A 16,485-nucleotide genomic window follows, 5' to 3' on the forward strand; every position below is an offset into this window, starting at 1 on the left:
TAGATCTGCTCCTATATTTATTTCTCATAACCACTTTAGAATTTAATTTTCAGCTGCACTATTGAACTGCAAAATGATCAAGTCAATGCATAAAACACAATGGTTCATTTGTCTTCATGCTTCTTTCAAGAATAATGTTAAGGGTAATTGGCCGCTTCCTACACTGCACATGTTTGTCTTTGTTTAGATAGGTCCTTCATCCATCTCAGAAACAATATGACAAATTAACCCAATCTGTTTTTTTCCAGTATTTTTAAGATATCAAAAAATATTTTAAATTTTAAAAATGCGGACGTTCTTGAGAATACAATTAGCAAGATAATACCAAGTTGCAATAGAACTACACCACATTTGCAATGTTGTCCTACCGATATCTTTGGCCACTTCAGCTACTTCTTCATTCCTCCTTTCTGCCATGTATCCAAGAATGGTAAAAATAACACAGCCAGCCACAAAACTAGTCAAGCAATTCACAGCGCTTGTGACCAATGCATCTCTAAAGCAAAAAAACAAAAAAACAGCACATTATTATTGCTTAGATGTCCATATTTAACCAATTCACACTCGTACAGTGCTGAAACAGATTTTTCAGTCCACCATATCTATGTTAACCATCAAGACTGTGTCTATAATAATTCCATTTCCTAGTCCTTGGTCTGTAGCCTACTATCGACGTAGTAATACACAATTGTCAGGCCTACCGATAAGGATATTTTCAAAATTGTGTTCATTTCTCAGTGTAAACACTTACAGTTCCATTTTAATGTATACCAACCTTTATTAGCTGTTAAACATTTCAGACGTGAAAACAAGGGCCTGAGCTCTATTCCTTAAACTTTGTCATGATTTTAATTGGGAATCAGCAAAAAAAAAGGCATTATAACATAAGACCATGAACTGGAAATCTGGGATCACATAGCAGACACTAGCAGCATTTTCAGGATTATTAAGGGTTACTTTGTGAAGAAATCAGGCGACCCTAAAAATTAATAATGCAAAGGTGAGCATACGTCAATACGTTGTGTTAAGAGGGAAAGCTTATGAGGTCAAGAACAATATACAAAGTGCAATGTTTGGTTACAAATGGATGAAAGGCATATCTTGCTTTTGGAATGGATTTCCACATACGTCAGTACATTTCCCTGAAAGCTATTAAATGAGATTCACTCTTCTGCCATTTTCTGGAATGGTTACAATTCTTGGTTAGCACGTTTAGATGGAGTTTAATCTCTTCCTTAATTTCATAATATACTCCTGATACAAGAAGTTAATAGACTAGAAATGTCTTAAGATGTATATATTCATGTAAGTAATAACTTTTTTTCAGAAAATCACCTAGAGATACAAAAATAAAAACTACAGGCTTGGACCTGCAGATGGCCATTTTATAGAGAAGAATGAACTATCTGCAGGACACCACCCTCTGATTTCCTGCTTTGTCATTGGATTCAGTGATCCCAGAGGCGGCAGGTGGAACAGGACACACTTGCCCCACTGTTAGCCATTGTAAAGTGACACCCCATCCTTGTGAATAAGATTTAGTAGTAAATAGTTTACTTAATTTATTTTAACATTTTAGAATAGAGGTGACTCCCAAGCTACGGGGGAGGGGGGGGGTGAGTTGTATTCCTAGAAAGTGGTCTGTACTGCGATTTTCTGTAAAGCAAAGCCACATCTTCTGTACATGCATCAAGTAATACCAGTTGAAAATAATTTACTTTTCTCCCCCTGACAAAAATTCTGCGAGAATGCATTTCCTTCTGTACCTCAAATTTTTGGGTAGTGGTTTGCAAATTTCTTTAATCAAACAGCCAGAAAGTTGGGACTGTCTGTATTTATCATGATTTATTAAAATGTGTGCTAACATCAAGTTTTATTAATTATTTTACTGCTTTTTAAATATGAAGATCCATTTTATCAATTCCAAAATATCTCTCTTCATTGAAGTCATTTTAAAATGTCTCTATAGGTCTTTGAATGCAGCAAGCTATCAAGGCCACCAGGATATTTAGAGGCAGGGCCTCAGCATTGGACACTTGATTTCTGCTCGAGTACAGAAAGTCCATTGTGTGCAGAGGGACAAGTCAGAGTAGGTTAACATGGACAGGCACTTTAGGCAGTGAGTTTGGGCAGCAGGTTTAATCCAAGTCATAGATGAGTAGTCAGTGACTCAGGGATTTCATTCCATTTCTCTCTATGCAGATCTCACCCAGTTTTCCAAGCAGACCAGAGTTTTCTGCTTTCAAGATATCCTGCAAATACTGTTTTTGATTTAGGAGCTATCTTAAAATAGTGGCCAATTATGCTACCAACTCAGTTCTTTAGCTTATGAGAGGAACCCATGGGATTCTAGGGAGAAACTGCAAAAGCCACACAGACAGTACCTGCGGTTAGGATTGAGCTTGAGTCAGTGGAACTATGAGGCAGCAGTTCTACCAGCTGTATGCCATAGTATATTAGAATATTTTATAATTACACCAGTGAACTTTGCCTCAAAATCCTAATGATATTTCTAACTGATAATTTCAGTGAGCTGGTATCAAATTCAGCCCAACTGACGAAATAAGAAAGTCCACAGATTCTGTTCAATAATTGCCCTTTAACCATGATCCAAGTAGGAGAGTGTTTAACACATTAATTCACCATAAAGTTAGTGCAATAGGGACCACACCTTTTAAAATGGTGTCATTATTAGGCGAGAAGTTTATCTTGTAGCCACTCTTGTTGATAATGACTTTGGTGTTCTCAGGATTGCTGCCAGTGCTACGTGACACAGATGGTAAGAACTGGAGGAGGTGGCAGTTGAATGCGTGGCTGAGGAGTTGGTGCAGGGGGCAGGGTTTTAGATTTTTGGATCATTGGGGGATCTCTTCTGGGGAAGGTGGGACCTGTACAGATTGGATGAGTTGCACCTGAACTCGATGGGGAGCAATATCGTTGCAGGTAGGTTTGCTAGCATGGATCGGGAGGGTTTAAGCTAATTTGCAAGGGGGATGGGACCCAGAGCGATAGAGCAGTGAAAGAAGCACATGGAGTAAAGCCAGATCTAACATACAGAGAGGCTTTGAGGAAAGAGAAGCAGAATAAACGGTGTAGACAGTAAGGTAGAAGGGCTGAAATGTGTGTACCTCAATCCAAGAAGCATCAGGAACAAAGGTGATGAACTGAGAGCTTGGATACATATATGGAATTATGATGTAGTGGCCATTACAGAGACTTGGCTGGCACCAGGGCAGGAATGGATTCTCAATATTCCTGGATTTCAGTGCTTTAAAAGGGATAGAGAGGGCGGAAAAAGGGGAGGAGGGTTGGCATTACTGGTCAGGGATACTATTACAGCTACAGAAAGGGTGGGTAATGTAGCAGGATCCTTTTTTGAGTCAGTATGGGTGGAAGTCAGGAACAGGAAGGGAGCAGTTACTCTACTGGGGGTATTCTATAGGCCCCCTGATAGCAGCAGAGATACACAGGAGCAGATTGGGAGGCAGATTTTGGAAAGGTGCAAAAATAACAGGGTTGTTATCATGGGTGACTTTAACTTCCCTAATATTGATTGGCACCTGATTAGTTCCAAGGGTTTAGATGGGGCAGAGTTTGTTAAGTGTGTCCAGGACGGGTTCCTGTCACAGTATGTGGACAGGCCGACTAGGGGGAATGCCATACTAGATCTAGTACTTGGTAATGAACCGGGTCAGGTCACAGATTTCTCAGTGGGTGAGCATCTGGGGGACAGTGACCACCGCTCCCTGGCCTTTAGCATTATCATGGAAAAGGATAGAATCAGAGAGGACAGGAAAATTTTTAATTGGGGAAGGGCAAATTATGAGGCTATAAGGCTAGAACGTGCGAGTGTGAATTGGGATGATGTTTTTACAGGGAAATGTACTATGGATATGTGGTCGATGTTTAGAGATCTCTTGCAGGACGTTAGGGATAAATTTGTCCCGGTGAGGAAGATAAAGAATGGTAGGGTGAAGGAACCATGGGTGACAAGTGAGGTGGAAAACCTAGTCAGGTGGAAGAAGGCAGCATACATGAGGTTTAGGAAGCAAGGATCAGATGGGTCTATTTAGGAATATAGGGAAGCAAGAAAGGTGCTTAAGCAGGGGCTGAGAAGAGCAAGAAGGGGGCATGAGAAGGCCTTGGCGAGTAGGGTAAAGGAAAACCCCAAGGCATTCTTCAATTATGTGAAGAAAAAAAGGATGACAGGAGTGAAGGTAGGACCAGTTAGAGATAAAGGTGGCAAGATATGCCTGGAGGCTGTGGAAGTGAGCAAGGTCCTCAATGAATACTTCTCTTCGGTATTCAGCAATGAGAGGAAACTTAATGATTGTGAAGACAATATGAGTGAGGTTGATGTTCTGGAGCATGTTGATATTAAGGGAGAGGAGGTGTTGGAGTTGTTACAATACATTAGGACAGATAAGTTCCTGGGGCCTAATGGAATATTCCCCAGGCTGCTCCACGAGGTGAGCGAAGAGATTGCTGAGCCTCTGGCTAGGATCTTTATGTCCTCGTTGTCCACGGGAATGGTACCGGAGGATTGGAGGGAGGCGAATGTTGTCCCCTTGTTCAAAAAAGGTAGTAGGGATAGTCCAGGTAATTATAGACCAGTGAGCTTTATGTCTGTGGTGGGAAAGCTGTTGGAAAAGATTCTTAGAGATAGGATCTATGGGCATTTAGAGAATCATGGTCTGATCAGGGACAGTCAGCATGGCTTTGTGAAGGGCAGATCGTATCTAACAAGCCTGATAGAGTTCTTTGAGGAGGTGACCAGGCATATAGATGAGGGTAGTGCAGTGGATGTGATCTATATGGATTTTAGTAAGGCATTTGACAAGGTTCCACACGGTAGGCTTATTCAGAAAGTCAGAAGGCATGGGATCCAGGGAAGTTTGGCCAGGTGGATTCAGAATTGGCTTGCCTGCGGAAGGCAGAGGGTCGTGGTGGAGGGAGTACATTCAGATTGGAGGATTGTGACTAGTGGTGTCCCACAAGGATCGGTTCAGGGATCTCTACTTTTCGTGATTTTTATTAATGACCTGGATGCGGGGGTAGAAGGGTGGGTTGGCAAGTTTGCAGACGACACTAAGGTTGGTGGTGTTGTAGTGTAGAGGATTGTCAAAGATTGCAGAGAAACATTGATAGGATGCAGAAGTGGGCTGAGAAGTGGCAGATGGAGTTCAACCCGGAGAAGTGTGAGGTGGTACACTTTGGAAGGACAAACTCCAAGGCAGAGTACAAAGTAAATGGCAGGATACTTGGTAGTGTGGAGGACCAGAGGGATCTGAGGGTACATATCCACAGATCCCTGAAAGTAGCCTCACAGGTGGATACAGTAGTTAAGAAAGCTTATGGGGTGTTAGCTTTCATAAGTCGAGGGACAGAGTTTAAGAGTCGCGATGTAATGATGCAGCTCTATAAAACTCTGGTTAGGCCACACTTGGGAGTACTGTGTCCATTTCTGGTCACCTCACTATAGGAAGGATGTGGAAGCATTGGAAAGGGTACAGAGGAGATTTACCAGGATGCTGCCTGGTTTAGAAAGTATGCATTATGATCAGAGATTAAGGGAGCTAGGGCTTTACTCTTTGGAGAGGAGGAGGATGAGAGGAGACATGATAGAGGTGTACAAGATAATAAGAGGAATAGATAGAGTGGATAGCCAGTGCCTCTTCCCCAGGGCACCACTGCTCAATACAAGAGGACATGGCTTTAAGGTAAGGGGTGGAAAGTTCAAGGGGGATATTAGAGGAAGGCTTTTTACTCAGAGAGTGGTTGGTGCGTGGAATGAACTGCCTGAGTCAGTGGTGGAGGCAGATACACTAGTGAAGTTTAAGAGAATACTAGACAGGTATATGGAGGAATTTAAGGTGGGGGGGTTATATGGGAGGCAGGTTTTGAGGGTCGGCACAACATTGTGGGCCGAAGGGCCTGTACTGTGCTGTACTGTTCTATGTTCTATAACAACACTGGTCCCAGAGATGAAGCTATATACATTTCCCTATACTGAGCTGCTCAAACCCACTGGGAGCCAACTTTCAACAAAATTGGCAACACTTCTAATTGCATATACATGTCTAAGCAAGAATTACGTGCTGAAAAATAATTCGTGCATTGTTTTTGTGACTGACTTGTAACAGTTGTTGGTGAATTTGTTGTAGCTGGCAAATGCCAACAGAACACCAAATCCTGGGCCAAGCGAAAAGAAAATCTGTGCTGCAGCATCTACCCACACCTAGAAATTAAAGAAAACAAGTTACTTAAATCCAAAAGAAAAACGTTTACTGTTGCAATTTTATACAGATTGTTTGAGATTTTTTTTAAAAGAGAGATGAACAGAAACACAGGAAGGAAGATTAATTATTTGCTGATGAATCAACCTTTCATCACAAATACAAGCAGAACATAGTAAACCTTGGAAGAGTGCCAGCTTTATACTTTAACAATAATTTAGTACCAAATTGTAGAGAGATATTGATCTTTCCTTTTCTCATTATCCTATCTCTATTCATCTGCTTTAATACAGAACATACCATTATGAACCATTTACATCAATCAGCACTCTTTATCATTCAATGTGGTTGCTAATTCATTGCGTAATGATGTTGTATTGTACAGTTTACTGTTCTTTTTAATGTCTCATGGGGTGATAGCTCAGGTTGCTCAATCCCTTTGCCTTTGGAACAACAGAGACAAGAATTGTCCATGATAATGGCCCCCAACATGAAAGTACATTGTTTTAACACACTGTATGGCTCAACCTTGGATGTGAATTATAGAATTTTACTCCATGCTGTGTTTTTAACTTTTTTAAATTTAAAAATATTTTAATTAGCTTTGGTGTCTATTATTAAATGGACACCGAAGGAAATAAAGCATGCATTATAAAGGAGACCTGCACAAATTGGAAAAGCTAACCTCCAGGAGGAGGAGAAGTAGATGGTGGCACGATGCAGCGCGCAGCGGCCACTCCGGTGAATGATATCTGTAATCTGTCAAGTAGGGTGCCATGCACAATCCTGATTTGATTTGATTTGATGGAGACAGATGTGAGAGAACGGAGAAATATCTGGAGAAACTTATGAAATGCCTTTTTCGCTGCCGTTGCCACTGTGTGATCCAGAATCTCCGATGGAGAGAGGCCCCGAGTCCTCAGCTTTGCCTGTTACTCGGCGACTGGGGCAGGGTCGAAGCGCTCGGCAGAGATGGTGCTCGGTGTCGGAGGGCTGGTCAGAGGCTCGAAGTTTTCGGACGGACTCAGAGTCGGCTGTGGTCAGGTGCTTCCAATGCATCGGCAGTTGTCAGTGCCTGGAGGTTTATGGCAATGAGAGTTTCTCCCTCCTACCACCTGCTATCGGGGACTATCGGGAGTCGATCGGAACTTTGAGACTTTTTTTTTACCGTGCTCATGGTCTGCTCTTTATCAATTTATGGTATTGCTTTGCACTGCTGTAACTATATGTTATAATTATGTGATCTTGTCAGTGTTAGTCTTCAGTTTGTCCTGTTTTTTTTGTGATATCACCCTGGAGGAACATTATATCATTTCTTAATGCATGCATTTCTAACTGACAATAAGCGAGGACTGAGTGTCCTCATAATCTAATCTAATCCACCTGCCCCACCTGTCAATGCCTGCAAATCCTGTGTGGATCATTTAATCGACTCAATGTCTACAAAACTATAATGGAGACCAGTCATTCCCAATCAGAAAGGTCTCACTAAGAATGTAAGAACAATATACAGACCCGGGATCCTTACTGGCTGTTTCACAACTGATAAATAGATAATCAAGACAGAAACTCACTGGTTGCAAACTTTAGCTGGCCCTATGGACAAATTCCATAGTCCACAGCAGAAGGCCGTGTCCTATGCAAATCTGGATCCCACTGAAGTACAAAAGTCAGTGTGCAATTGCAAGTTGCAACTGGGAGAGGCACATACAGTACATATAATCTGATTGTGCCAGGTAGTGAACAATAAAATAAGCATTTCTTAAAACTATTTGACTGACATTAGAACAGTGACAGCACTCAGTAGTACTTCACCAGCTTAAAAAAGCACTTTTGGATGCAAAGTTATGAGATAGAGATAATTCATGTTTTTGCACATATTCTTCAAAGAATTGTTTTACTCTATTTTCCTGTACATTATATTGTGGAAAGTGAGAGACTCTCAGCTAATTCATCCCGGTTCTTTAAAGAATACATGCAGAAACAGAAAGTCAACTTAGGCCTGTTTACATGAGTAACAAAGCATTCTGCAGAAGAGGTAGCATCTGTAGAGAATGAAAAACAAAGTAATGTTTTATGTAATTGCTCATTAATTAGAAATAGAAAAGTGAGAAAATAAACATTCCAAGTTGCAGATGGGGAGGGATAGAGAGAACAAAGTATTGAATTGAATTGACTAAATGTGTAAATTTATGGTAAACATCTGTGTCAGGATGCAGACCAAAGTTGAAAGGGTAACCAAGAATGTGAATATACACAATTAAAGATAGAGGGGAAACTTTAAAAATGAGCAATTCAAACAAAACTTGCTGGATATTTCATTTTCTGTGTTTTGAGTTTCTTTTTCCTCTGTCTTTGATTATGTCTTTAACTTAATGGTTACCTTGATAACTTGGGTGTGCATTCCCTCTGATAACTCCACCCTTACCCTCTGCTACTTAAATATGATTGCTGTCATAAGACATTAACTCTACTATTTTCTCCTGAATACTGCCTGGCTAGCTGAGTGTCTCCGAGTACAGAAGTTGGCACCTTATGTTGCAGTTGTACTAGACTTTAGTGTGACCACACTTGAAGTATTGTGTATATTTGGTTGCCCTATTATAGAACTATAACTCATCATTAAACTGGGAAGAGCGCAACATGCTGGCTTATATGGAGAAGCTGGGCAGATTAGGAGCTTATTCCTTGTAATGTAGGATATTGAGGGTTGACCCTATAGAGGTGTACAAAGTGATGAGGACAACAGATAAGGTCCTTTCCCTAGTGAGGGGGAACGAAAAGCTAGAGGTTTAAAGTGAGAGTACAAGATTTAAAATGGACCTCAGGGACAAATTTTCACACAGAGAGTGGTGCATACTTGGTCTGAACTGCCAGTGTAAGGTGTTGAGGTAGGTAAAGTGGCAACATTTAAAAGACATATGGAGAAGTAAATGGATAGATGGGGCTTAGAGGGATATGGGCTAAATGTGACTACTGGCTTGGCACCATGGTCATCATGAAGGAGTTGAGCTGAAGAGTCTGTTTCCATGCTGTTTTGCTCTAGGACTCTAAAAGCGGTCCTACAGCAGAAGAGAGTTTATTTCTCTGGAACTCAGGTTTACCACTACCATGGAAGTTCATGAACAGCAAGACAGATAACACAGTATGGTTTACAGGCCTGCAATTTCCTGATTATTGAATTTTATCTGCATATATTCACTCTTTAAGAGCTTCACAGGAACATATTCAAAATTATTTACAGCACAATACATATACAGAAACCACAGACTGTCGGTAATGTTGTTAGAATGGACAGCAACAATTAAAAAAACAGGGAAGTTAATATGGAGTACAATTTCATGAAAGGTCATTGAACTGAAATGTTAATTCTCCACAGATGCTGCTTCGCCCAATAAGTATCTCCAGCATTTCCTGTTTTTACTTCAGGGTACCATTTTACTGGTATGCTAGAAAAATACTCCCAGGCATTTCTACAAATGTAGCTGCACAACCAGTCCATATTATTATTAAAGATCTCTTTTTGGACTCATAGCCCAAAAAAAAAGATCTGTCAGGAGAGATAAGGCAGAAAGAAAGAAATTTAAGAGGGAAGAAAGTCTGAAAATTGAGTTTATACTCCCATCACCTTACTGGAACATTCTATGACTGTGCCACAACCTGAAATGTTTCACAATGTCTTTCTGATCGCAAGAACCTTTCAAGAAAAACAGTTAGGTGTTAAGAACATAATAACATAAGAAAGATCAGGACTAGACCATCTGGCCCATCAAGCCTGTTCTGCCATACAATAGATAACTACCATAACACTTAATTCCCCAGCTATGCAAAAATTTATCTGTGTCTTAAACATATATTTATTGTGGTAGCCTCTACTTCATCCCCGGGCAGACAAGTTCATTTTCTGGCTTTTCAACAGAATTTGAGGTGGAGGGAAATGAAGAACAGATAATACATGGTTACATATCATGAACACCTACTAGTTTCAATAATGTAGTAAATCTGTATATTAATAAGGGCCAATCTGCCCATGGGTTGACTTACCTGGATGGTAAATAGCTTTCTCCATTCAGGCCTTAGATAGAAGAGGATTCCACGCCAGGCCCCTGGCAAGGTTGCACCCCGCACCAAGAGAATAAACAAGACTATGTAGGGAAGAGTGGCTGTTACCCATACAACCTGCAGGCATAAATAAACAATTTTAGGCAGTTGTAAAAATAAGCAAGACAACACACATTTGAATGTGTCATAAATATTTATATGATACAGACTGCCTGCTGTGAGTCTCCCAGGCTGCAGAGAATCATTTATACTTTGCTTAGTCCACAATGGTGCAGGTCTGTTTAAATCGTGTGGTGATGGGAGCAGTGCTTTGTTCCAGCTGCAGAAGAAGATCTGACAAGTGTGTTCACGTGTTTGATAGGTGAAACTGGAACCAATTCACTGTGCTTCAGATTGGAACAATAAGATAGCAATTTAAAAGTTGACTTTTAGATGTGACTGACTTTCTGAATTGTGTTATGTTGCAGTCAACAGAAATAAAAGCATGAGCGTGGCCAGTACTGATGTACAGCGCTATGGTCAAGGTCACAGGTACATACAGGACTCTGGGACATTGACAGTGCTGTACTCAGTAGAAAGGCAGGTAGGCCATGGGGTCACAGCACAGTTACAGATGTGGAAAGGCCAATCTGCCTAACTTAATTCAGAACCATTTCCTTTGTAGCTGTGAGATACAAAAATCTCATGTCATTGGTTCAGAGATTACTGAGAGTTTGGCTCTACTAATGTTATCATTTTCTGGAAATAGTGATGATTTGAGCCAAAAATGACCATTCACAAAAATAGTGAGGTGCAAGTTGTAAAGTCAGGCTCATTCACTGGAGGCATACTTGTAGGCATAACAACAACTCTACCTATTTGAGTTAATGACAAGCAGAGACTGGGAATATCCGAGAATCTACAAAAAAGCATAGCTCTGATAAATTACTACAAGCTCCACTGTATCGAAAAGCAGAAAACCTGCAGGTGCTGGAAGCATGAAATGAAAAGAGAAAATTCTAGAGATACTCAGCAGGTCTTAATAAAGTTAATTTTTCAGATCATGGACCTTTCATCATATTGAGGGAAGAAACAAAGAGGATAAAGGTCTACGATACGATTGTGACTAAGATTGTCCAGATAACACAATGTTACATAATAGGTGATGAATATTAGTTAATCATGGCTGATGTGAATAGAGAGAGATGAATGAGGGCAGTAGAGAGACAAAGCTGTGAACTGCAGTACACAACAGTTGCCGGAAATATGAAATCAAAGAGAATGCTAGAAATATTGAACTAATTACATATCAATAGCGGAAAGAGAGAAAACTGAGTAAAATGTGAGAGATGAAACTGGTCAGTACAGATACAAAACTAAAAAGACTGGTTATTTTAAGTTTTTGAATTCAACATGCTTAACAGAAGGTGAGATTTCTCATGTTTGCTTTGGGCTTGGTTGTAAATTATAATGGGCTAAAGTCAGAGGTCAGACTGGGATTGGGTCAGAGAATTTAAATGATAAACAACTGAAAGTTCAGGGTCACCTTTGCAGACTGCTCTGGAAATCAATTACCCAGTCTGCATTCGGTTTCTCCAAGACAAAGGAGAGTATACCATGAGCACTGAATGCGATACATTAAGCTCAGGAAGTGCAAGTAAATTGCTGCTTCACCTGGAAGGATATTCATTTTTGGTCACTGGATGGTGGCAAAAGATAAAATGTAGAAACTACATCCCCCTTGGAAAATGCCATGAAAAGAATAGTTGGTGGAAATGGAAAATTGAACCAGGGAGGTGTGGAAGAAACAGTCCCTTCAAAATCTTTAAAAGGAGATTAGAGGGATATATATAGTGATGGGATCTCATTGAAAGTGGCAGAAATTAGTGAAATCTGTTGTATGTGATTTTGTTGGGCTCTAGAAAGCTGCCATTCAATCTACCAGGAAGACCCTGAGCCTCGATTACTTGTCAATTTAATACTCGTTCCTAACTATATCACACACCAGTACCTCTGAGAAGCCTTCCTTTTCCCTTAATCATGACTTCCTTTCTACAGATATTGACAAAGCTCCTAATCGTGTCTGCTCCATTTCCTGCACTTCTGCTTTTTCCCCTTTTCTTCCTAGTTCAAGTTAAGTTAGGGTTCACCTTGCCCTCCCAACCTATGTAAAGTTAGGGTTCACCTCATCTTCCCCTTGCAACCACAACATCCACTTTCAACAGGATGTCCTCTAAAATCTCTACCACCTTTAACAAGATTCCATTCCTCCCCTCTCTTTCAGCATTCCAAAGACTTTGTCCAGTTCAGTATTCAATTTTTGTCAATCACCTGGCTTTTTACAGAACTTTCCCATGTAACTATTTGCCCCCTTTTCCTCTTCCATTCCCAGCAACTAAGGATACAAAGAGCTCTTGCAGGTAAAGCAGCAAACCATTGCACTACTTCTGATTTATTATATTGCATTCCATGCTCATAGTATGGCCTCCCTCCAAAACGACGAGAAACCAAATGCACATCAGGTAACTGCCATCTTGCTACTTTAAATCCTTATTCCACTCACATATTGACCTCTTTTTGGCCTTCTATATTCTTCCACTAAATTCCAGCATAAATCTGAGTAATGGCAGAATTGAGTACTCAATACCAAGTTCGATGAATCCAGAAAACCAACCTTTCCTAATTGCAGTAGGACTGTTTTAATGTAAAGTTGTTCAATTGTAACTTTTTTTTTCCCACACCAGACAATACCCGATTGTTGGGTATTTCACACTCATTTCCTCACCCTTCTGGTTCTGATGAAAAGTAAACATTCTGAAACATTAATTTTGCTTCTCCACATTTGCGGCCTGACCCACTGAGTACCTTCAGCTTTTGCTATTTTCATATCAACTCTAGTGACCAGTTTTTGTGTCTCTTCAAGTATGCATTACTGATGAAATCATGGTAGCACAAAGCTACTACAGCTCAGGGCACTGGAGTTCAATCCTAGCGTCACCTGTAAGGAGTCTGTATTTCCTCCCCTTGAATGCGGTTCCAGTTTCCAAAGTTGTACCCAGCTTGTAGGTTAATTGGTCATTGTAAATTATGCCATGATTAGACTAGGTGGGTTGCTGGTGGCACAGTTCGAATGGCTGGAAGGGCCTATTCTGTGCGGTATCAAAATATGAAATAAAAAATCTAAGACATTAGGAACTGTTGCATGAAGTCCAAGAAAATGCACAACCTATGTGCTAAAAAAGAACACTGGAAAGCAGAAACATGAGCAAGTACAGAAAAAAATGTACAATAAAATTCTGATAATCTGCCTCCCTCGGGACTCATTGCTTTGTTGCATTATAACTTTGCTGGTGATGGACTAACAGATTTTTCAGATATTTGGATTTGTTCTTATTAATACCCCAATATGTTATTAATTTTTTAAGAATTATGTTATTACAAGTTTTTTCAGTAAACTAGACAAATTTAAAGGTTACACAATAAAGTTCTCATTTTGTTTAAAGGGAGTGCATTTTCCAAACAGCTGGATACCAAATTATTGTGTCTTTCTGTTCACTTTATTAAGCATTATTACCTTAATCAGAATTTCTATAAATAATTTCAAAATAGTACATTACTTCAAGTCTTCAATGTGTATGACCAGTGCACGTTTTCTTCATAGATTTGATTGTTTCTCTGAATAATACTAATCACTTATTAAACAATGTCTGAGTAAATTTTGCTGTGATTTAGTTTCTAGTCAGCATCATACTGTAAGAGTAGTAATTATGAGGACCTAAAATCAAAGCAATGTTTTTGAAATATGTCTAATTTTACCACATAGATCAATCAAGTAATCTAAATATTTTTACCAAGGCCAATAAAAGAAATGTTCAGTGACATTAATCTTCCATAAATACTAACCCCGTGTCAAATTATTCATAAATTATTTAATACCAACGTGAAATAGGAATGTCATTTACTCTTTGGATAATAATCTCATGATATGGTATTGATACTTAGTTTGATTTAACTTCACTTACCTTTCCAGAAGTCCGTATGCCTTTCCAGATACTGAAGTACACTACAGTAAATATAAGGAGCAGGCAAATAAATAAATGCCAGCTGATGCCTCCCAAGTTGTCCAACCCATTGGATTTGTGGATCTTAAGCACTTTGCGACTGCAATAAAAATAACTGTCACAAGTTACAAGAATACATACAGAAGCAAATTTGCAACAAAATGCCTCAGTGATGATTTTCAGTACCAAGACTTTTGTGATAATTTTCTCTCAACAGTCCAAGATTTGCCTTACTGTGTTTTACAGAGGGCCTTAAGTAGTAGATGAGTCTTTAGCTCATATGATGAAAGATACTTCAGGGTGTTAAGGCATTTCTTAATTGGCTTTGGGAGTTAGCACTATTGCAAACTATTTGCAGCTTTTCACAATTCTTTCACCCATTACCTAGCACACAGTTGCAGGGGTACATAAGAGTACAATAAGTGTCTGTTGCACTTTACACAGACAAACACACACACACACGTGCAGAGAAGATGATGAAGGTTCTCAAAGCGGCAATAAGTAGTTCCCATTTTTCCCAACATCTGGGCCAGATTTTGTTAAGACATTTAACAAAGGTTCAAAGGTTCATTTATTATCAAAGCATGTATCCATATACAACTCTGAAATTTGTATTTCTCAACCAGATAGCCATAAAAACAAAGAAGAACATGAAAGTCATTCAGAGAAACATCAAACCCCACAATCCTCTTTTGGGAATATAGATACCGGCTGAAGAAACTGAAACTTCTGTTAAAATACAGCCATGCATAGATGCAGATTTTCTTTACTTTGTGGGACATCAAATGGAAGTATCTCAACAATTTTCACAACTACGATCTACTTGCCCACTGAAGGCAGAATAGCAGCATGGCAAGTCTATTTCAACTGGTCTGGTAATTCAGAGATAAAAATTCATAGTAATGGTTGGATTAAAACTCAGTTAATTAAATAAATATGTTTTAGTAATACAGTGTGAAACATTAACTCTTTTTGAGCAAAAAATCTGCCTCGTATGCGATTCTTAACTGCCCTCTGAAAATGGATTTGACACTCAGTTCAAAAGCAATAGGCAATAAACACCACATCCTGTGAATCAAAAGAATGTTGCTTGTTTTTCCATCACTCAGCTTACAATTGAAATATGATTTTTGGAATAACAGCAATAGTTATGCCTTTGTATGTTCTTAACTAGAAGCAAGGGGAAGAGCTCCACAGGAGTGCTGGTAGGAGAACCTGCTGGGAGGGAGGAGACACAAAAACTTCCCTCATGACTACAACAATGACATGTAGCTATTATACATCTGTTCACAAAAGAGAATGGGGTGAAAATCTACAAACAACTTTGCACTTGTATATCAAAGCTCAACTCCAATGAAGCCAAAACCAAGCCAGAGGCAGCCATCTGCTAAGTCAACAGCCTGACAAAACTAAAGATAGCATTTGGACAAGTGCCAATGCTGCATATTAATACAACAGCTACCAAGTGTTCCTAGAAAGTGAATCCTTTACAAAAAAAATCTTGTTAGCATTTTCCATTGAATTCATTCTTTTAGTGATAATTCTGCAGGATTTCCCTTTTGTCCCAAGGAACCTTAATGTGTGGGAAAACCCTGATGAAGTATATTCTAAGAATTAGTAGGCCCATAATTTATGACAGAGCAATGTGCAGGTAGTATGAAATTAACTGTGCTAACCTGTGGCTTACTGTAAATGCAAGATCATTTGATTCAATGATATTGGCTTGTTATTCTTAAATTGAAGTAAACAATGATCAGTCGATGTTACCACACACAAAGCTCTAAAACATAATCATAGAAACTTGTGCCAAAATAAGAAAGCATTAAACTCATTATGTTTGATGTTTTGTCTCAAAATGTCAAGAAACCCTCTACCTCCAAGGATGTTACTTGACCAATGAGTCCCCTCCAGCAGCTTGGTTTTTGCTCTGAACCCATTATGCTCGACTTTCTAAGAACAGAAATCATAACTTATAGGTGGAATATCTTCATCAAGCTTAGATAAAAGCAAAGCAGCGGGATATTTTTCAAGTAACTAAGGGATTAAATGATTAAATCTACCTCTAGCATGGACTATTGTTACAGAAAGACAGATCCGATATCCACGTGGATCAGGAGTAAACATTATTTTGCTCTCCATTACACTTG

At 39.5% G+C, this 16,485-nt stretch overlaps 1 protein-coding gene across 1 annotated transcript in view; it reads right to left on the bottom strand.

Annotated features, from left to right (window-relative positions):
* Window positions 1-16,485, bottom strand: part of LOC140187658 (sodium-dependent serotonin transporter-like) — a 64,430-nt gene that overhangs the window by 24,614 nt on the left and 23,331 nt on the right. Inside the window, exons 5-8 of the mRNA XM_072243180.1 lie at window positions 14,300-14,438; window positions 10,281-10,415; window positions 6,135-6,238; window positions 369-496 (exon numbers count right to left, since the gene is read on the bottom strand). Coding sequence (XP_072099281.1) covers window positions 369-496; window positions 6,135-6,238; window positions 10,281-10,415; window positions 14,300-14,438 — 506 coding nt within the window. The remainder of the gene's footprint in view (window positions 1-368; window positions 497-6,134; window positions 6,239-10,280; window positions 10,416-14,299; window positions 14,439-16,485) is intronic.

Source organism: Mobula birostris, chromosome 25 (assembly GCF_030028105.1).
Source record: "Mobula birostris isolate sMobBir1 chromosome 25, sMobBir1.hap1, whole genome shotgun sequence".
In the NCBI taxonomy this organism is placed as follows: domain Eukaryota; kingdom Metazoa; phylum Chordata; class Chondrichthyes; order Myliobatiformes; family Myliobatidae; genus Mobula; species Mobula birostris.